General features: G+C 36.8%; 1 protein-coding gene across 4 annotated transcripts in view; it reads left to right on the forward strand.

Moving 5' to 3' along the window:
* TBC1D19 (TBC1 domain family member 19) overlaps nt 1-21,896 on the forward strand; it is a 51,499-nt gene extending 29,603 nt beyond the window's left edge. For 3 of the 4 annotated variants that reach the window (XM_038135889.1, XM_038135891.1, XM_038135892.1), the window contains 10 exons: nt 2,891-2,965; nt 3,457-3,519; nt 11,386-11,470; nt 13,730-13,774; nt 14,965-14,997; nt 17,355-17,464; nt 18,687-18,778; nt 19,508-19,623; nt 20,457-20,527; nt 21,513-21,896. In XM_038135889.1, coding sequence (XP_037991817.1) covers nt 2,891-2,965; nt 3,457-3,519; nt 11,386-11,470; nt 13,730-13,774; nt 14,965-14,997; nt 17,355-17,464; nt 18,687-18,778; nt 19,508-19,623; nt 20,457-20,527; nt 21,513-21,587 — 765 coding nt within the window. In that variant the 3' untranslated portion in view covers nt 21,588-21,896. The remainder of the gene's footprint in view (nt 1-2,890; nt 2,966-3,456; nt 3,520-11,385; nt 11,471-13,729; nt 13,775-14,964; nt 14,998-17,354; nt 17,465-18,686; nt 18,779-19,507; nt 19,624-20,456; nt 20,528-21,512) is intronic. The other variant, XM_038135890.1, reaches the window with a different exon arrangement.
* Nucleotides 21,897-22,652: the final 756 nt, after the last annotated feature.

A 22,652-nucleotide genomic window follows, 5' to 3' on the forward strand; every position in this document is an offset into this window, starting at 1 on the left:
TACTTTGCTATAGGTATTACTTTTCCAAGGTTTAAAGGCTTAATAAATAGGTGAGGTGGCAAGTTCATAATGGGACATTATCTATATCTGCCTTATCAGAAGGTTTTTGACATTAGGCTCAGTAGCCAAAGGTCCCCTCTGTACCATACAAACAGCAGAAAACCCAGTTACAGTAACAGACTGTCATTATCTTTGGCTGCAGAAGGATGTACTTTACAAGTAGATTTCATAGATCTCTGGCAAAAGGAGAATGAGCTTTGGACTCTCTTCAAGAATTTACCAGGAGGGTCTTCCTTTTACTCTTTTGTCTGTTTTCTCTTTATGTAATCTGATTAGGTAATTGTTTTGTCCTTGTTAGATTGAAAGGCAAGTGCAATAGTGCAGTCACATGGCAAGGGTGACTAAAAACGGGTCATGACCTGCCAACAGTTCATCAGTGAGAGTGTATCTCTAGTGCCACGGATTTCATGCCAGGACGCAGGTGTACTGTGCCAGCACAGAGGTTGCTGAGTGATCCAAACCTTTATTTCAGAGAAGGTGACTATCCAGATTCTGTTTAAAGTAGCTTTGCTGGGTTCTGCTGAAAGATATGCTCTCAAGCGGATACAATAGGAATGTTTTGGGATGTGGCTATGTAAGGTCAAGAAGGCTGCTCACTGCAATCCTGAAGTGTACTTAATTTCAGTTTGGAAAGATAAGTATATTTGGAGGTGTGGTATTTTTATACCACATATAATTTCCAGAAAAGCTGCAATCCATATAAAAATGCGACACATTTTTGAGAGAGAAAAAGTTTACAAATCAATGTTACCTGAAAATTTGGCAGACAAAGAAGAAATATTGAATCAGATGAAAATGGTAAGATTTTTGTTTTATAACTGAAAAAAAAATTAAATAACATAAGAAATGTAACATATTTTTAATATTTTTAGACACTCCTGAAACTTGCTAGTAGTGGAATTTCTCATCTAGAAAAAGAAATGCAGCCAGTAAGTAGTAAAAGAAGAATATTTTTTAAAGGCTAAGTGAGGCTCTTAAAATATTCCTCACTGTCTAAGTGAGAGACTGATCACCAGAGGGTCTTGTGTCTTGAAAGTAAATCTTATTTATGATTCAGATCTAAGGAATAAATCTATTAATAGAGCATCAATCACAAGCCTCTTGTCTTACTAAGAGACATGGGCAAGATCCTCTTGTAGCCAAGTTGTGTCTGAAAACCTGGCATGATTCCCAAGCCCAGCTTCATTTTGCATCACAGCAATCACAATTTAAGAGAGAATGAATGGCAAATAAGGAGTTAAAACCTTTATTCCTAGAATGGTTATAATTTTGTTAGATTTTCAAGTCCTTTTTTAGTAATTTCTGATGTGTTTCCTAAACTTTTTTTTGCATGAGTTCTATTTTAAGTGAACAGCTTGTCCTTCTGGTCTTCTTAGAATTGTAGAATGGTTTGGGTCGGAAGGGACCTTAAGGATCTTGTCGTTCCAACCCCCCAACCATGAGTTTTGGTTTTGGTGTGTCGTTTCTTTGGTTTTGGTTGAGTTGTTTGTTTTTTAAATATTAGCTTCTTGTGTTTTAATATAGACAGTCATTGGAGATGGCAAAAAAAATGTTATTCATTTGGCAGTGTTGTACTTGATCAGACTACAGTATTGATGCTTTAAAATGATGACTTGAGTATTTGAGTAGTTTTTTGTAGCTTTGAAGAACAGAATGCTATGTTCATACTGCAGAAACTTTGCATTTAGTACATATTTATGTCTGATCCTTCCTAAAGAAATGGTGTAATATTTATACCTCCTCATTTTTATTTCTCAAAAGGAAAATTTTAATTTTTCTCTGTGGGAGGCATCAGTACTTAGTAAATACAGCTTTTGTCCTCATTTCAACTTAGCAGTTTAGTAATATGTTAATGCTAATAGTTTCTAAGTGTGCACTATTCACCATTCTCTCCCTGCAAGATTTCATCTTACTTCCCATTTGTTCTTCAAATCCTTACTCTGGACTTGGATTTATCGAAGAAATCAGCAGAAAATCTGTGAAGTTTGAAATATACAAATATTTGTGTGGTGTCCATATAGATACCTTGAAATCAAAATAGTTTTGTGAAGTGGAAAGGATCTTTGGGATAGCTGACTTAATTTATCAATTAGTTCACATCAATTAGAAATTGTTATTCGGCTGTAGGTGTAATGGCAGAGAGATATTTAGGAGTTTGGGAGTTATGGGATGCGATATTTAATTCTATTTTTCCTTTGCAAGTTCTTTCTAAGAAGGAAGGGATAGAATAAGTAAAGCAGAGAAGTTCTTCTGATTCTTCCCCATTGTTTCACCTGTGTGTATGTTCTATAGACATTCAGGAAATAATTGGAGTTTAAAAACAGATCCTAGTTTTTTGTACTCTTCACCAGTTTTTTATGTATATTTATCATTTAATCTTTGCACAAATTTAACCTGTTTACAGGTTCATACTAGTTTAATGTCAAATATTTGCAGCAACTCACTAAAGCTTAAAGATAAGACTGAACCTCTTGGTGGAGGGGTGCATGAAAATAGAGGGTAACAAAGAAATAAAACATAATGATTTTGAGCATTGAAAAGATTTTAGGTGTAAAGAGAACCAAAGGTTGGAAGATAGGGGTCTTTGGTTTGAACTAGTCCCTTCATTCTTGTTTTATTACTTATCTGAAGGTGAAGTCATTTTATAATGTTTCAAATATCAATTCTTAGGACTTAAACTAGAACAAACCATGATAGATGCTTCATAAATATGCAGTGCTTTTTTCAGTTGAATACATGCTTTTTTTTTTTTAATTGCTGAAAATTAATTTTTTAAAATATAAATTCAGGTCATGAATCAGACAGATGATGGTAATATTCTTAATTTTAGGACATCTTGTATTATGAACAGCTTAAGTCAAATGTGATTCAACACGACCTTTTAGTGGACAGCCTGATTTACAAAGTAAGTAATTCACTAAACAGTGAGTGATTTATGTGCTCATCGCGCTCATATCTTCTGTTGGTTTTTTTAATAAATAAAATACTAGATGGTTTGGTTTTGAGGAGTGTGAAAATAATTAGTGTGAACTTATTATTGTGAACTTATTCCTTGTGCCTGTGTTGTCTCTCATGTAAGACATTTGAGTTGAACCGTTGAGTCATAAAGGAATGGTATCTTCATTTGAAGGAGTTAACTGGGTTTGTGAGAAAGAACCAACAGAGTATGACTGCTTCCATTTCAAGTTTCAACTCTGAATACTTAATCATCAAGTTAATGCAGCATTTTTAAATTTTAAAATGTGGAGTCTAAGCTTAACTGTAGTTCTTTGAATGAAAGTGAAGCAGTGAAACAGTGAGTGAAACAGTGTCTTCTCTCACCATGTTAAGTTTAGCCTCCATGGGAATCTGAAGAGAGGTCTTCTGGCTTCAAAGTCTTATATTTTTTTATTACAGGATGTAAAGCTGACAGCAAGCAACGATGACTACTATTTTGTATTTGAGGATTATTTATATCAGGTATGTAACTATTTTTTGGTTAGAAAACCTAGGAGGTATACTCCTGTGGGATTGTATCATCTTTGGAGAGAGAACTGCCTTTGTAAGGCAGATTACAGTGGGACAGATACATCTGTTCATTGCATATACTTTCTCTTCTGCATAGTAATCTTGGACACTTAAACAGATTAAACACGGCAAGCTTCTAAAAACTCCTGCTATCAAGGACCGTGCACAATGTCTTTCCAGTGCACTAAACTGGAAAATACGAAGTCAGCCATATTTTACCCTTTCCAGCTTTGCAGTAAATAACCCCCAACAATTAAAAGTTGTTGTGTATAGAAAAATCAAGTAATAAGAAGTATATTCAGGGTTCCATTTAAAATACCTCCTTGCTTTACAGTGATCTATTGCAATAAGCATATTGACATATTTTTAAATTAAACACATTGATTCTTAATAAGGTAGTGACAGGTATGGTTACTTGTAGGATTTCTCCCATCGCAAAACTGTTCCTAGGAATCAGGAATACAGCTAATTTATAAAGAATTATCTTTGTAGGTGCCTATCAAATGCCCATAATTAGAAGGAGATTACATCTATGAATTTCTTAATGTGTAGTTGATTGCAGTGTCAACATAACTGTCATGCAGCAAACTTAACATTTCCACAATGCTTTTGATTTCATTAGTCTTATCCGTTATGTTAGACTTGCTTAATTTTTTTGTTTAAAGCTATGTGAAACTAAATAATTTCTTTTGATGGGAATACATAAACCTGCTAGTAATTTAACTAGGCAAGAAACTGTCCTTAATGCTGCTTAATCCATATAGATATAAAAATATGCAGTACTGTTTGAGCATACTATTCTGCTAATAATTCAGCATGTAAACATTAATAGTTAAAGCTATAACCTCATGAAATTATGACATATTCATTTTAAAATAGACACAATATTAAGATCTATATCTGAATTTGTTTCAGAATTAAAATTTCCTCTTGACCCCCATCACCTACCCAGGTGCCTACTTCAGAATAGGTATGAGGCCCTGAATCAAGAGGGTCAGCCAGATGATGTAGAAGAAAATTATCTGCCCAGTGAGCCTCCCAGTTACGCTTCCTCTGTCAGGTGGATCAACACTGCTAACATCAAAATAAAGAAAATCAGGGTAGTCTATTAGATGCCTCCCTTCTGAGGGAGCCGAGGGCCCCATATGTCGACCACACCCATCCCACAGGGAGGTCTGTTGCCTCCCTGGGGCCTGGGTACAGGATATTACTGACAGGCTCCCTGGGCTGATTCGGCCCTCTGATTATTAGCCACTGCTGATACTACAGGCTGGCAGTGATGAGATTGAAAAGAGGAGTGTCCGGGCAATTAAAAGGGACTTTAGGGCATTAAGTCAAGTGGTTGATTGGTCATAAGCACAGGTAGTGTTCTGCTCAGTCCCTTTGGTGGCAGAGAAAAATGAAAGGAATAGGAGTGCCCACATTATCAACAAGTGGCTCAAGGGTTGGTGTCGTCAGCAGAATTTTGGGTTCTTTGATCATGGGGCAACTTTTTCGGCACCTGGGCTGCTGGGGCTGGATGGGCTCCATCTCTCTGTTAACGGCAGAAGGATTTTAGCTCATGAACTGGTGAAACTTATTGAGAGGGCTTTAAACTAGGTTTGAAGGGAGAAGGGAATGGGCTCTATGGAAGCAGGCCCAAGGGTGGTAAGCCTGAGTTAGGGGTGAAATCAGTAGCCCAGCTGAGGTGCATGTACACTAGTGCACACAGCATGGGTAACAGATAGGAAGATCTAGAAGCTGTGGTACAGCAGCAAAGCTATGATGTAGTTGCCATCATGGAAACGTAGTGGGATGAGTCACATAACTGGAGCACTGCACTGGATGGCTACAAGCTCTTCAGAAGAAGAGGTGGAGGGGTGGTCCTTTATATTAGGGAGGCTCTTGATGCCATAGGTATTGAAACTAATGATGATGAAGTTGAATGCCTGTGGGTAAGAACTGAGGGAAAGGCCAACAAGGCTGACATCCTCCTGGGAGTCTGTTATCATCCACCCACCCCAGAAGGAAGAGGTGGACAACTTATATAAGCAGCTGGAGAATGTTTCAGGATCACCAGCCCTTGTTCTTGTAGGTGACTTTAACCTACCAGACATCTGCTGGGAACTTAATACAGCAGAAAAGAGGCAGTCCAGGAAGTTTGTAGAGTGTGTGGAGGACAGCTTTTTGTCACAGCTGGTGAGTGAGCCCACCAGGGAGGGACTATGTTAGACCTATTGTTTGCAAATAGAGAGCGGCTAGTGGGAGATGTGATGGTTGGAGGTTGCTTGGGGCACAGTGATCATGAAATTATAGAATTCTCAATATTTGATGACATTAGGAGGAACATCAATAAGACTCCTTCTTTGGACTTCGGGAGGGAAGACTCTGACGTATTTAGGAGACTTACTCAGAGAGTTCCTTGGGAAGCAGCCCTTAAAAACAAAGGAGTCCAGGAAAGGTGAGCATGCTTCAAAACATACATCTTGAGGGCACAGGGACAGTCTGTTCCTGTGTGCCCAAAGATTAGTTGATCAGGCAAACGTCCAGCCTGGATGAGCAACAAGGTTTTGAAGGAATTTAGGAATAAAAAGAGAATGTGTCATCTTTGGAAGGAGGGTCAGGTTTCTCAGGAAGTATTTAAGGGGGTTGCTAGGGCATGTAGGAAAAACATTTGAGAGGCCAAAGCTCAGTTTGAACTTAATTTGGCAACTTTTGTAAAGGATAATAAAAATGTTTTTTCAAATATATTAATGGCAAAAGGAAGGGTAAGACCAACATTTGTTCTCTATTGGATGAGAGGGAACTCAGTACCTGCAGATGAGGAGAAGGCAGAAGTGCTTAATGCCTTCTTTGTCTTAGTCTTTAGTGAGAAGATAGCTTGTCCTCAGGACAGCGTTCCTCTTGGGTTGGTTAATGGTATAAGGGAGCATAATGGTCCCCCTGTTATCCAAGAGGAGGCAATCAGAGAACTCCTGAGCTGCTTGGATGTTCATAAAGCCATGGGACCAGATGGGATCTACCTCAGGGTAATGAGGGAGATGGCAGACAAGCTTGCAAAGCCACTCTCCATAATTTACCAGCAGTCTTGGCTCTCTAGTGAGGTTCCAGATGGATGGAAGCTGACCAGTGTGATGCCCATTCACAAAAAGGTTGGAAAGAGTATCCTGGTAATTATAGGTCAGTTAGCCTGACCTCTGTACCAGGTATGGTTACAGAACAGTTTATACTGAGTGTCATCACACCACACTCACAGGATGGCCAGGGTATCAGACCCAGCCAGCACGGGTTTAGGAGGGGTAGGTCATGTTTGACTAACCTGATCTCCTTTTATGACCAGGTGAGGCATCTGGTGGATACAGGAAAGGCTGTGGATGTTGTGTATTTGGACTTCAGCAAGGCTTTTGACACTGTCTCCTACATCACACTCCTGCAAAAGCTGCAGCCCATGGCTTGGACAGGAGCACTCTTTGCTGGGTTAGGAACTGGCTGGATGGCCAGCCCAGAGAGTGGTGGTGAATGGTGCTGCATCCAGCTGGTGGCTTTTCACCAGTGGTGTCCCTCAGGGGTCTGTGCTGGGGCCAGTTCTGTTCAATATTTTTATTGATGACACGGATGAGGGTGTTGAGTCTTTCATTGTAAATTTGCAGATAACACTAAGCTGGGAGCATGTGTCGATCTGTTGGAAGGTAGGAGGGCTCTGCAGAGAGGCTTGGAAGGGTTGGATGGATGAGCAGAGTCCAGTAAGATGAAGTTTAATAAGTCCAAGTGCTGAGTCCTGCATTTTGGCCACAATAACCCCCTGCAGCGCTCTAGGCTGGGGACGGTGTGGCTGGACAGTGCCCAGGCAGAAAGGGACCTGGGGGTGCTGGTCAACAGCCGGCTGAACGTGAGCCAGCAGTGTGCCCTGGTGGCCAAGAAGGCCAAGGGCATCCTGGCCTGTATCAGGAATAGTGTGGCCATCAGGAGCAGGGAGGTCATTCTCCCTCTGTACTCAGCACTGGTGAGGCCACACCTTGAGTGCTATGTCCGGTTCTGGCCCCTCAGTTTGGGAAGGATGTTGAGATACTGGAGCACGTCCAGAGGAGGCAACAAGGCTGGAGAGGGGCTGGGAACACAAACCCTGTGAGGAACGACTGAGGGAGCTGGGGGTGTTTAGCCTGGAGAAAAGGAGACTCAGGGGTGACCTTATTACTCTCTACAACTTCCTGAAAGGTGGCTGTAGTCAGGTGGGGTTGGTCTCTTTCTCGGTTCTTGACAGAACCAGAGGTCACAGTCTCAAGCTGCGCCAAGGGAAATATAGGTTGGATATTAGGAAAAAGTTTTTTACAGAAAGTGATAAAGTGTTGGAATAGTTTGGCCAGGGAGGTGGTGGAGTCACCATCCCTGGATGTGTTTAAAAAAAGACTGGATGTGGGACTCAGTGCCATGGTTTAGTTGAGGTGTTAGGGCTTGGGTTGGACTTGATGATGTTGAAGGTCTCTTCCAACCTAGTTATTCTGTGATTCTGTGAAATTTGCAAACTGTCTGAATAATGTCAACTCAAACATTGATATTTGTTCACTAAATATTTACATGTAAGAATTTTTCTTGATTTAATGGCTGAAGATGATCTTCATTATTATTGTTAATACTGTGTCTTCATCTTGGGATTTGAAAATCCAATTCCTAGTTCTTTTTCATTTGTTATGTAGACTAACATGGCATTAATTAGTCATTAACTGACACTTGCAGTAGACACAGGGTTATAAACAATGAAGAACTGTGAACTAGTATATGATATAATCTTTTGTTTTAAGACCATCAGAAAGAGATTTTGCTCATCATTCTCAATATATAACCCAGCTGAATGTTTTCCTTTTTTTATATCTCTGCTGACTAAAAGAATAGCTGCAGAATGAAAATCATTAAAAAGACTAAACTGTCTTTAGTAGTTTGAAGAAGACTCACCAAAAATCTCTGAAAAATTATGTGGCTAGTTTTACTGCAGGGTTTTGAAGCAGAAAATATCTCAAACTTCTAATTATTTGTTGCTCTAGTTTTGATTGCTATTTTGTGGCATTCCTCAGACGCTGTTGTAGAAAAAAGTTATCCATTTTCCTTGATAATTTCCTCTTCCAACCTAATTTGCAAATGCTTTACTGCCAAATTATTTTGTTCTATAGCCACTGGAAGAATTTTATAGTATGACTCACTGTGATATGGGAAATTATTTATTGATTTAATATGATAAATGGAATTAAATATTGGCTAAATAAGATAGATAATGAAAGTGTTAGTTTAAATCAGATACATTATTTCTGGGTTTGCACTGGGTTTATGGTTTTTTTTCATGACTAGTTACTGCCTCTTAAGTTTTCCAAGTCATTGAGCAGACTGTGTCCTTTGTGTGTTGTGGAACAGATGAAATGTCCATCAAAACGAGAAAATCTGGGCTTAAAATAATGATGAGGCTATTTTGTTGCATTATTGGTACCTCTTCAGTGGCATACAACTGTTTTCAGGAAAAACACTATGAAATGGCATAATTTATTTCCTTTAATATCTTTGCTTTCTTTTTCCCAAAGTTTACTTATTTTTATTACTTCTTCATAACTATTGAAATAAAATACAGGTGCTTTTAATGAAGTTATTTCTTTTTGATAAAAGCTTTGACTTTGGGTTTTTTTCTTTCCCTCAATGATTTTAATTTAGTGGTTTTCTTTTCAGTTGGATTATAAATATCCAGTACTTTGGTTAATATTTCTGTACTTGAAAAGGACCATTGTTTCTTTAGCACTATCATTTTGTTAATGAGGAAAATAACATATGGATTAGTAAATTTGTAAATTCTTTATTTCAGGCCAGAAGTTCAATTTGAATCATTTAGTCTTATATCCTGCAGAATGAGTACGTGCAGAGAACCTTGCTCAGAGTTTTTTGGGTGTAGTCATAACTTAGGTTTGAGCAGAGTCTATCGCTTACAAAGATGCAGTCTTCATTTAAAGACTTCCAGATACTGGTACTGGACACTGTATTCCTAAAAAAGAGGGCCTCAAATGAAGGTTACATTCTTTCCCCTGTGAGAGAACATAGTTTATGTCCTGTTCAGATTAGTTTCTCTTTCTTTCACCTCAGTTAACATACACATAGAATTACATTTGCCTGTGCATTGTTATTGTCAGTGATATTTTGGCAGCTATGATCATGATTGTGTATTGCACAAAAATAATATTTAGTTTAAACTGTTTGAGATAAAGAAAGTAGTATTTGTTTTTAAAATATGTTTGTATTTGAGAAATAGTTTTGAGGTTCAAAAAAGTAGGAAGTCTCAAAATATGACCTGCTTTCCATTAAAAAAAACTAAAGCAATAATAGTCAGATGTGTCATTTTGCTTGTTTCCTTTTGACAAATGCTGATATGTGAAAGATGTTTGTACCAATTAGTAGAAGGAAAAATCCATTCATTTTTATTCACAATAAATTATGTAGTGAAACATTTCCTCCTTTTACACCTTGACTACAGTTAAAATAAACTCTTAAAATCTTCAAGAGCAGAGTGTTTTGGGTTCAGCTAGGGTAGAGTTTGTTTCTTCTCAGTAGCTGTAAGTGCTGTGTTTTGGATTGGCAATGAGAATGGTGTTGATAACACACTGATATTTTGGGGTATTGCTAAGTTGTGTTTATCCTAAGGACTTTTTCTTTGTCTCATGCTCTGCCAGTGAGCAGGTACACAAAAGAAACTGGGAGAGAGCATAGCCAGGACTGAAGGAAGGGGTATTCCACACCACAGAACGTCATGCCTGCTATAGAAACTGGGGGGACTTACCCAGAATTGGGTGGCCAATCTGAGTTTGGGAAGGGTCTGGCCTTAGTCTTTTATTATTATCATTTGCTATTCTCTCACTAAACTGTTCTTATTTCAGCCTACAAGTTTTACTTTGATTCTCCTCCCCATTCCAATCAGGTGGAGAGGGAGAGGGAGGGGGTTGAGCAAGCATCTGAGTGATGCTTGGTTTTCAGCTGGGCTTAAACTCCAACGGGATCCAACGAGAGGGATTCAGGTGTACAAAAGTCAGCAGTGGGTTGAAGTCTGCCTTATGTCTGCCCTCTCGTGTACATTCTTCATAGTGCAGCCTTTCCGTGCATGAAAATATGAAGATTTTAAAGTGCAGTACTAATTACTACCATTTCTACAACTCCAGATAGGATGAGATTCTTTATTGTGGTTTTTTTTTTTGAATGCTTTTACTGCTTAGTTTTATACTCAGTTGCTGTGAATAGTTTTCTTCATTTGTGTAAACAATACAACTCAAATATACTTAAGAGTATACTATGTGTATTTTTGATCTTCAGGATACAAGGTGAGCATTATAATCTGTTTTTTGAAAGAGCTGAATTGCATGCAAACATTTTTTGAAAATCCTAGGAATGAAAGCAAATGTAAGTTCTTCCAGAGCTGCACACATTTGAGAGTATAAATTATTAATTTGCTTATTCACTTACTAGGACATCCCCAGGTCATAGTAACTGAGTTGAAAAACACTCTAAGAGATGTAAAAGCAGCCAGGTACAAATACATTCACTAATCTTGTGACAGGAGGGGATGAACACCTGCCGAGAGGGAAGGAGGAGGGTTGAAGAATGTGGGTATAAAGCTGATAACAAATGAAAGTGAATATAAAATTATAGCAAGTTTAAAGTGAGCCTGGAAATTTGAGCTGGAAAGCAAACTAAGGTGGTGAAGAGCTTTCAACCTTATTGGCTCTCATAAATAGCATCTAATATATACTAATTAAGACATTAAATTTATTTGACATTGCTTTGATCCGGGTAATCAGCTGACTTTCTTTTCTGCAGGTATTGCTGTGTTTTTCCCGAGATACATCTGTACTGGAGCACTTTACTTACAGTAGTGCCACCCCACCCAAATCATACATACAAGGTAAAAAGAATTGTTTTTAAAAAGATCAGGTAGATTTTTGTTGACTGATGCACTAATACAGTTTGTGAATTTGCTTTGTGTTCATTACACCTAGTAGACTACCCTTTAAAGAGTGTTAATAAAAATGTATCCAGCTAACTTCTGCATAGATTCTATTACGACAGTTTCGAAGCTGATCACAGATTGCAATGTTGTTCTTTTACTCCACTTTCCTGTATATAGTTCTGCAGTGGTTTACCAGGAGAAAGGAAACACAACTATGACAATATGGTAAAATCACGACAATGCCTATCTTCATCAGAGCTAGACATTTAAATAGACAATATTGTCCTCTGCACCTCCAATAAATTTAGCAATTGGAAGTTGTTATAGAATGTTGTCTTTGCAAAGCAGTGAATTTTGCAAATATTTGTAGACAGGAGCAGAACGTGTTGCTGAAGATCTGTGGGCTCTGTTCAGTAGTATGGGAGAGTAGACCTTTACCAAGCATACTTAGAACTGATTTTTTTTCAAAAGCATGGCATCTTCCAGAGTATTAGCTTATTTTTGGATGTTCTTTGACTTGAGGTCTCATTATTTTTCTTAACAATCTTTAGATTTCTTGATTCAGTCCACTTGCCTTCTCTGCCAGCTTCTCATACCATTCTTGTGGATGTTTCCATGTGTCTTAGAACCTCAGCTGCCTTGATTTTACCTAGATGTTCCTAATTTTGCCTTCCTTCTTGAGTCATTCAGTAATCCAATCACTTTTTTTTTTCCCGTGCACTTTCATCCTCTACATTCCTGTTGATTTCCTTGGTCCTGGTGCCTGTGTATTTAGCCAAATATGATCCCTAAGTACTTTCTTTGCCCCAGACCTCTGCTGAGAGTTTTCATCTTGCTGCCTCTTATGTCGCTATAAGTAATCTTTTTTTCTAATTTTTTAATTCCTTTTTTTTTTACTGTCTTCCACTGAATGATGGAGTTTTCTTTACCTACTCCCTGAAATAAGCAAAGGGCTCACCTGAGAGCAAAACAGCAGTGGGATCGCAGGTCTCACTTCAGACACAGAGCATGGTAGCCCAGAAACACAGCAATGGAGAACATCCTGCGTATTCCTAGACAAATCCTGGGGAATGATGTTGCTGGTACCTAAATCTGTGCAGTGCAAATCCGAAAGGCTTGTATGTCCTATTTTTAGCTGATTTTCCAGGAGATGTGCTTTATGCTAAAAATACTCATCCTCCCAGATTATAATTCCTGGCTGCGCAACTAGCAAACTTTTGAAAGGAAAAGGAGAAAATAATTTTTAGATTAATGAAACAACTCATTTGTATAATTGGAAAATACTGGATTTTGTTTTCATGGGGTAATAGGCAGAAATTTTGCAGGTTAATTTTTATTTTATTTTAGTCAGTTTATGCTATAGGAAAACATCAAGGTCCAGATTCCATTGAATCTGACAAAAGTTCCATGTGCTAAAGTCTATTTTGAAGAATAAATAGAGTTCACAGAATATTCTATAAATTTTCATGTAATTAATTAAATTTTTAGTTGAATGTTCTCATTTTAGAACTAAAATAATTGCAAGTTTTAATTAGTTGTAATTATGTTTAATAACACTTTTCTATTTCTAAATAAATGGTTAAATTTTATTAATGGATTTTGGATTATTAATTTCTATAGCTAAAATATGGTTTAATAATATAATGTGTTCATTTTGCAGGGGAAATTAAGAAGTTATATGATCAGTGATTTTCTTGATTTAATTCTTTTGCATCAGCGGATTACTTAAATATTTGTTTGTTGTATCAGAACATCCATCTTCCTCTGTTGCAGACCTAACAATGCCTTGAATATTTTTTATCTGTCATTGTATCTGCTTGAAGGCCTTGCCTGTCCCTAGGTCAGTCTGCCCTGATTCCCTCCTAGAGCTTCACTGTCTTCCAGGTCTGCAGCAAACACCTTTAGAGCTCCTAAGACCAAATAAAATCAACACCCAAATAGAATCTCAGTGGAACAGCATTGCTGAAATTTTCCTCCTCTTTTTTGTTTTTGTCATCCTTCTTTATTGGAGCTGCATTTCAGTTTTATATCTGACATTGTACCTGTCCCATTGCATTGCTTGCCACATTTTAGACAATGTCAGATGGTCAATAATGTAATTAGTTATGATTTTTGTAATTGTAACTTAAAATCTACTTTTTAATTTAAATTGTTTAAATATTTATACCTTTTAACAGCTTAATTACATTTTCTTTGTGGTTTGATGGTTCACAGGAAAACTCGGAATGGAAGAATATGCTGTTTTCTATCCTCCAAATGGTATGAATTGTACTATTGCCTCCTCTAGTGGTAGTTTGGAAAGATTTTTTTTTCTCAAATACATGATATTTTCTTTTTCTGTTAAAAGTTATGTTTTGCTATTACTCTGTGAAATCCATTAATTTGAAGGAGTAAGCTGGATGGAAGCTACTGCAAACCCACATTCAGCCTGGTGTTAGTGATCAGAGAGTTTGTGTGTAGGAAGGAGAAGGAAAACATTTTGTGATACAGCAACTTGTATTCAGTCTTGTATCAGCACTTAGAGGATTTGAATGATAAATGCTGAAACTGGCTGACCTCCCAGCTTTTCAGTACTTAACAAACCACACCTTAAAGTCTTCTCCTTTCAAAATGTGTGTTGACACAACAGATCTATGTAATTTTAATATCATTGCTGTTGTTATAACTTCAGTTATTAAAATTGGTTTTTTTCAGCTCATGCCTTGACTATTTCAATCCCTCATTGAATCCTTTTCCTCCATTTGTATTTCAAGTTCAAGCTCTTTCCTATTGCTTTCAAGGCCTTACGTCACCAATCTTAAATCTGTGTCTCTGGCCTTGTCTTTTATGTCTTCTGTATTTCAGTATAGTCAGTTGCAGTACATACTTTTGTTTCACTTTTTTCTGTGTTTGCCTCTGAAATTCTTGCAGCTTTGTAGCCATGAAGCATTGTTCTTACGATCTTTTGCCAAAGCAGCCACCTCTTACCAGTCTTATATAAAATCTAGTGAATGGGAGCTAAGATCAGCTGGGAAGAGCGAGCTGTCATGCTACAACTGCCAAGTACTGTGAATGTTCTACCTGAGTACTACATGAATTACTAGAGGTCTTGGCCTCCTTTTTTTCCTACTCCATTCTTGTCAGTGCATGACATTTATGGGTTGTCATTTATCTGAAATTAGGTTCTGATATCAGCAAAGCCTCTGTGTATCAACTTCATGGAAACTGAGCTTTACTTGACTTTCTAGGAACTGTAGCTTGTGTTTAAGCATGTCACTGATTATACTGACATGGCTGATACTGTACTTATGTATGTACAAGATGGAGATCTGTGCAGGTGCAATAACAAGGAAATACTTTATTCCTGATGTAGGCAGAATATAATTTGATAATATGAGGGGGAATAATATTTATTGCATGCATAAAGAGGATTATTAAAGAACAAAAAAAGAAATATTTTTGTTTTGCAGGTGTAATTCCTTTCCATGGCTTTTCTATGTATGGTAAGTGTAACTCTCATAAGCTAAAACCTCAGGATTGCTTTTCCTCATATTTAAGTTTAAAGCTGTATATACTTTTCTGCAACTTTCAAACTTGTGTATGTACTTTTATGGTTTTTTGTGTACGAAGATTGTTGAATAGAATTTTTTAAATTTCAGGCTGTTTTATTTACTCATATTACAGCTTGCTGCCATGTGGAAGTTCCTTCTTTGAGAGCTAATAGCTGAGCTAAGCTATGCATCTTAATGTGTATGACTAGAGAGATAAAGTTTACCAACAAAGTGCTCTTTCTGGTGTTTCATTTCTGGGTAGACCAAGTTACCCATGAAAAAAAATCTTAAAAACATAAATAATGTGAAAGGCCTGTTGCTCTCTACATTTACCTACAAGAGGTGTTAAAAGAGCATTACATAATATAATGCTTGCTAATTTACTGCATAGAGGAAAGCACAAATATCAACAAGATTTTTAGGAAAAAGATCTGCTGGGGTTACAGACGTATTGCAGCTATTGCAGATCTGAGATTAGATGGTTTGGCTTTTCATTTTTTTCTTTTGGTTTATCAAAGATGTTCGTAGCATCACAGGGCAAGCAGATTTTACTATACTTAAAATGCTGTGTTTTGCTAATAATGAAGTTTAATGATCACACACAATCATTAAAATAATGGAATTGAAATACGAAATGCAAATTTGAACCTGAGTAGGGAATCCAGAGTCTTTGGAGTAATGAGCACTTAAGTTACAAATTCTTCCTTAGGGACTCACTTAAAAACATTCACTTGTTCTATGTGAACTGCTTTTCAAAATGTTTGGATTTGACTCTGCCCTTGAGAACAGTGTCTCCCAAATGGAGGTGTGAGTTTTCCTCCCTCCCTCCTGTCCTTGGTCTTTGCACAGGCTCAGAATATACTGGCTCTGAGAAGGAGGAAGGGTGAAAAGCAAGGCAGCAGAAAGATGGTAATGTAGCTCAAGACTGTGGCTACAGTGGCTGGGACCAAGCAGAACATCTGCTATATTCCATGCTGTGCTGCTATGTGAGGAAGTGTCTGGGTCCTTATGAAAATCCTATACCCTTTTTCCTGTTTGCATGCATTCACTGTCAGGGTGCCAGCTGTCAGAGGCTGTTCTGTTACCCTCTGGGCCTTTATGTACATGTGCACACTGACAAGTTTTCCACATCCATCTTCAAGCATTGAAAACATGAGCACGGGTAACACCCTTTGCTTTTCTGGCCCCTGTGGAAATACATGTTTCTGTGAACATCTCACCCTGCCTTAGCACCCCACCTCTCATACACAGACACCATTTTTATTAAGCCACACTCTGTAATACTTAGATATGAAAATAAATTCACATGTACATATATCCGTATATATATTAAGAAATGTACATTTATCTATGTGTGTATGTGTACATACACATGCAAATATATCCATATCCCTAGCTTATTGTAAATAAAATGGAGGGGAAGGTGAATGTAGAGATAGAAACTATGAGTGTGTTAAAATGTAAACTGTCAGCTAAAATGCTTAAACCTGTAAAGTGAAGCAGTCAGCATGATGACTGGACAGATCAAAAGGCTGTTCACGAAAAGGTATGACAGCTGTCTGTGAGAATGCATTGAGTGTATGGACTGTCAGTCTCAAGGAATGATCATTATGTTTGAACAGCACATGCATATAACAGATTTATCTATATGCTACTTTTACAAAACAAGCAAAGTTTCAGAGCTGCTGTTTTACAAATGTAATCAATTATTTTTTTGAATCAGGTCTACACGAAGCCTTCTAAACAGTAACCTACCAAATGTCCATGGTTTACAGATCTTGTAAGAAATAAACGTGTCTTTATGAGTTTGTCACACGTAGTGATGTTATTGTGGCAACCAAAAGGTGTTCTTGTAATGTGTTAATTTTCACAATATCTGTCTTCAAGCAGCCTCACAACTAGGGCATCAATTTGGAGTTGGTCACTGGCCCCATGGCACACTGAAAGTTAGAGTCAGTTTAATCAAAAACTTACACTGTTCACATTGCTGTACACTTTAGGGGTGCTCTCCTTACAGCATATTTCTTATGGTTCAGAAGCCAGCACTGTAGTAAGCAGGTTCTAATTGGTTTAGCTTCTTGAAATATGTAGGAATAATATCTAGAATGTATCATACTCCCTTTTTTGACTTTTTACATTAAATGATAGACTGTGATGGAATACTTCTTTCTCAGTAATTGGTTTAGTACTGTTTTTGTAAATTGTGGTACTATAAATTACCTGACTTTTCATCATACTTCATGCACTTAATCATTGAACTCTTAGCAGTTTACAGTGTTGAGTCAATTATAATTCTTTTATCCTTTCAGTTGCTCCACTTTGTTTTCTGTACCATGAACCTTCCAAATTGTATCAGATATTCCGTGAGATGTATGTGCGTTTTTTCTTCAGACTCCATTCCATCTCTTCTCATCCCTCTGTAAGTTCATTAGGAATTAAATCCACTCACTTGATATCCTGTTTGCTACAGAACAATAATATACAGTAGCATGGTTTTCTGTGTGATTGAAATGTATCCTTTTAAATATACTAAAATATTTCAGGCAAGCTTGGAAAAATTATTAGGTAATTCTAGTCTGGATATTGTTGTTTTCTATGTCAGTGTTAGTCTTTGCTATAATGTACCTTATTAAAATAGTAAGTTCTCATTTTATGAGGGAATAAGGTCTTTTATGAGAGTCAAGTTTTTTAATCCAATAGATTTCTCAGGTCAAAGAGTCACACAAATTCACTTTCATTAAAGATATGTAAATGGACTCTGAAATATTGTCTGGGGTAAAGGGACTAAAATATATGTATAGAGATATTGTTTCTGTTATACCAATTCAGAGTCTGTTTCTTTAAATGAAGAATCTTGGTATGACAGCACCTGCTTTTTAGTACTATGAGATGAGTTTAAATAATTTGTCTGTTTGTGGCCAGGATCAGCTGTCTTGAATGTACAAGAGTTGTAAAAATTGGCTTGTCTTCTATTTGGGAAGAATAAAACGGAGTAGGTATTTCTTCTTTCCTTCAAAAAGTGCTGAAGATTTACATTGCTTTTTGAAAATATTTCCTGGTTAAAAGAAAATTCTATCTTTGGATAGATGGAAAGCACAATACGTAGCCATTTCAATGTGCTTTCCATCTTTAATAGCAGAGAAAGGGGTCAAGCAAGAAGCTATTAATTGCCATGGTAATTTTTGAAACAATTTTTAAAATGTGTTTATGTTCAGCTATTTTTGTAGTTATCCATATTGCTGTTTGGTTTTACTTATCAGAGAGATACGTCTTCTCACATCCTGTATTTTTTAGTGCAACTGAGGTCTGTTTCATCAAAGTGGAAGTATTTCAAGTAGGTTACATTATAATAACTCATTAAGTACTTCAACCCTGACATACAAACACCATAAGTAACTCAGACCTGCAAAGGACTATCAGAACATACCATGTTGCTAATACATACATGGAATTTCAGGAGCAAGGCTTTAGGGACTGAAGGTATTAGAATTGCTTGTGCCTTTCTCACCTGAGTTGAATACTGTATCATTAATAGTTTTATTGCTTGAATTAAAAATTCATGCACACTTATGTGCTGCTACTGTTTTCCCAGATTTCACAGGATGAGTGTTAGTATTCATGATATGATCTTGTTTCTTTAGGGCATTGTATCATTGTGTTTGCTTTTTGAGACTCTTCTACAAACTCATCTGCCGCAGCTCTTCTATCACCTCCGAGAAATTGGAGCTCAGCCGTAAGTACTTCTTTCTGACTTGTTACAGATATTCTGAAAGTGCTGTTCTGTAGTGTTTTAATTGAAGACCTAAAGGAAATTACACAAAAGTATATCAGTACTCCAGTTTTTCTTGAGAGTCGGATGGAGTGCTTTGTCTAACCTGTGTATTTGTGCTTTGTGCATTTCTTCTGTATGCTCTGTGAAAGAGAATTGCTCTGTGAGAAATGCTCTATGCTGCATTAGTCAGCTAAGTTTCAGTAATTCATGTTGTATCTGATGGAACTAAGTGATGTATTTCCTAGGGGACAGAAGACACAGAGGTGTGTTAGTTGCAGCAGAAGGTACTGGAAGAGGCAAGAGGGCGAGTCATTCAATAATGAACTAATGGCGCCAGGCACAGCAGAACCTGAAAACTGCTTTGTCTTAATTGGGATCCATCTTAATAGCATAATAGCAGAAAGGATGAAACATTGAGGGTGATAATAGCTGAAGATTACTCTAATGTGATTGTTTGATCAGAATGATTGTGAGAATGATATTAGTACTTTATCAAATGAGATGCTAAATAATTTTATGATGGCTGTTGCAAATTAAAATATTGATTATTATTGCAACAAGAGAAAATGCTTATTCTTCCTGGAAGAGAAGAGAAATGCAGAAAGATAATGAAATATTTTCAATTTATAGACAATCTGGTCATTATGGTAGGCAGAAATATAATAACCATTGTTTGTCACTTGTTTTCAGGCTACGAATTTCATTTAAATGGATGGTACGAGCATTTTCTGGTTATTTAGCTACAGACCAGCTCTTGCTTCTGTGGGACAGAATCCTGGGATACAATTCTCTAGAAATTCTTGCTGGTAATAGAATTATTTTTACAAAACATGTGAAGTCTGTGTGAATGTAAGGCAAATACTCATTTGCTTCAATGTATTTTGCGATGAGAAGAAAATAGTTGCTCTTTGACAACCTGCCGACAGCAGGTTATATACATATCAAAGCATATATCATCTAGAAAAATGGAATTGAATGAGTACTGCATCTTTAATAAAAAACATGTCAGGTAATTTTTTTAATGGCAATACTCAAAAAATGCTAAGTGCTTTCTGAACAGAGCACAGAATGTTCTCCCAGCTTCAGTGGTAGTGGTAAATTAATTCATCACCTTTCACAAAATACAACATTCATGTTATTTATGGCAACTACCTCTACAGTACTTAAAGCAATTGAGAGTCCCCCCGATTTTGCTGGATTTCTTCCTTAGAAGTGGCATCTTTTAAGACACTTTGAAAGTTTTGTAGCTAAATAATGTCCTTATGTTCAGGAAGGTTTAAGATGGGTGTTTTAAAGAAAACATGTATCTTCAGTGGAGTCAGTTTTTAAATACAAAGTAGGTGAGTAGAAGAGAAAAGGTTTTGGTTTCATTTGTACATGTAAGACAGCTTGTCCCTTTTAATTAAAAGCTATTCATCTTAAACTCAGGCATTTTGACTCAGACTTTCCTGAAAGAATGTTGTGTTTTTCCTGTCTGTTTAAAAGAGCAGTCGAAGAAACTCAAATACGGCCACCTGTTGTATATTATTCTCCAGAATCAAAATAATTTAACTAAGTGAAAACTGTTAGTTTATACCAAGATTAATTCTAAACACTACCTATCAGGTCAGAAACCTAAATATTGGACATTTTCTTTCAGTTCTGGCAGCTGCTGTGTTTGCTTTCCGAGCAGTCAACCTGATGGAGGTGACATCACTGGCTGCAGCTGAAGTAAGGATAAGTTTCACTTAGAGGAGATTGAAATAGTTTCTGATGCTTTGCCAGTAAGAGTAATTTCAGCTTCACATGGCACATGATGCATAGTGCAAATCTTTCTGTCTAAATTCTTACCTTAGATAAAAAATAAGGAAATTGTGAACATGCAGTACATAATCCTTCTTTTCTGGAGTAAAAGGAAATAAAGCATATTTGCTATAAAAATGCAGTGTTATAAAATTATTTTTTCAGTTAAGTTTTTTTTAAATATATAATCTGTGTTAGTGGTATATATTGTTTTTGAAATATTGCAAAGGTTTGTAGCCTTTTCCTTGGTACATTTTAGTTGCTTCTGTTTTACAAATTACAAAGATTTTACAAGATAACTTTGTCAATGTGAATCTGAAATTTCACTGTGTGTACTGCCATAGGAAATGAAGAAAATGAAGCTATTAGCATGAAGATTATTACTATATATAGTCACCTGTTAATTTTTTTCTTTTTTTTTTTCAAAAATACAGTGATGGATTTTTTCCAGATTTAGAGAGTTCATGATCACTTTCTTTGGCATTTTTTAAAATATACTTTCATGAGAAGACATTGATTATTTGAGGCATTACATTAGACTTAGTTCACAAGTACTAGCCAAGCCACAGGACAAGGATTCTTAATTCCCAATTATTTTTAGAAACAAGTTGAAATCTTAGACTCCTTATTCACCCATGATGTCGTGTATATTTGAAGTAAGGCTAAAGGCTAAAATAAAGTTACTTGGGTACTATACATTGGGTAAACCTGTTTTTTCTTTGAAATGTTAGAATGAAAAATTATTCCATATGGTACTAACATAAGCCAGTATAATTTGTTTCTAGCCATGTCCACATCTAATTATTGGCAGTATTCTAGTCAGTATTTGAATATTTTCCTGACTTCTTAACTTGCTTTAAGGCAATTTGATTCAATTGTCAAATTTAACAAGCCTTTTTGATTTTCATCCTAGGCTGTCCTTGCTGACCTTTCAACCCTGAAAGTTATGCCTCTTCTTCAAATCTTCTTGTTTGCTACTGTCACTTGATCTGTTTCAACAATAGTGGTACCATATCCCAGTCTTTCTGGAGAAGCTAAGCATCAACTATGCAATGTCTGCATAAAACCAAAATTAAACTCCATGTATAAAATCAATTTAGAAATAATTACCTTAATATTTTCTAACTGGAAAAAATAACTTTGCACACGATTGTGTGAAGTGCATGCTAGTGAATTCCACTGTAAAAGCAATGGTTATTACTTGTACATTGAGAATGACTACTTGTGCAAGGAAATAATATGAATCACTGTCTAAAATGCATGTAATATTAAATTAAATAAAGTAAATGTAATTCGTGATCTGAGTTTTGTGATGTTATTGTCAGAGTTGTAAAAGCTCATATTCTTTTAGCATGAAATTACTTTTTCAGGCTCACAGCTTAGAGGATATCATCTCCAATACTGTCAAGTGAGAAAATAAAGATACTTTTACTTGCAAGATTATTTTTTCTTGTTTTCTGAGGAAAAGATGGGATCATACATCAATTTTGCTATCCCTATCTTATTTATTCTTTTCACAGAAATTTTCTCCATGTTCTTTCTCATGTTAACTGCTCCTGTTTATTCTTTTCATACACAGAGATGTAGTCACACATTCCTGATTTGTCTTTGGTGAGGTATAGAGCTATCTCAGGCGTCTGCTGAACTCCTCCCCAGAGTCCCATCAAAGGCACCAAATGTGTTTCCCTGCAGAGAAGGCCTGAGCACAGCTTCCTTCAGAACTTGTTGGAGCCCGTCTTTGCATGAGACAAAATATTGCCCTGAGAATGATGCCAAGAGTCCTTTTGCTGTGCTCCACACCCTCTCTGGGAGGGCAGTGCTACGCCTTTGACAGTTTTCCAGCCTCTGTGATTCAACAGCTCAGGCTTCAGTGCAAGAGGCCTGCCCATACTGATGTGTGATGGATTGTCACTACAGACAGGCTGGCATTATCTGTTAGCTCTCATACCTTTTTGTGAGGTTTTCCTCACAGAATTTGCTTGATTTGTTTAATACCAAAGTTGGAATCAATAATCTGATTTGATTGAGTGTATGTTAACACCTGAAAAAGGCT

Source organism: Motacilla alba, chromosome 4, assembly GCF_015832195.1.
Source record: "Motacilla alba alba isolate MOTALB_02 chromosome 4, Motacilla_alba_V1.0_pri, whole genome shotgun sequence".
Lineage (NCBI taxonomy): Eukaryota > Metazoa > Chordata > Aves > Passeriformes > Motacillidae > Motacilla > Motacilla alba.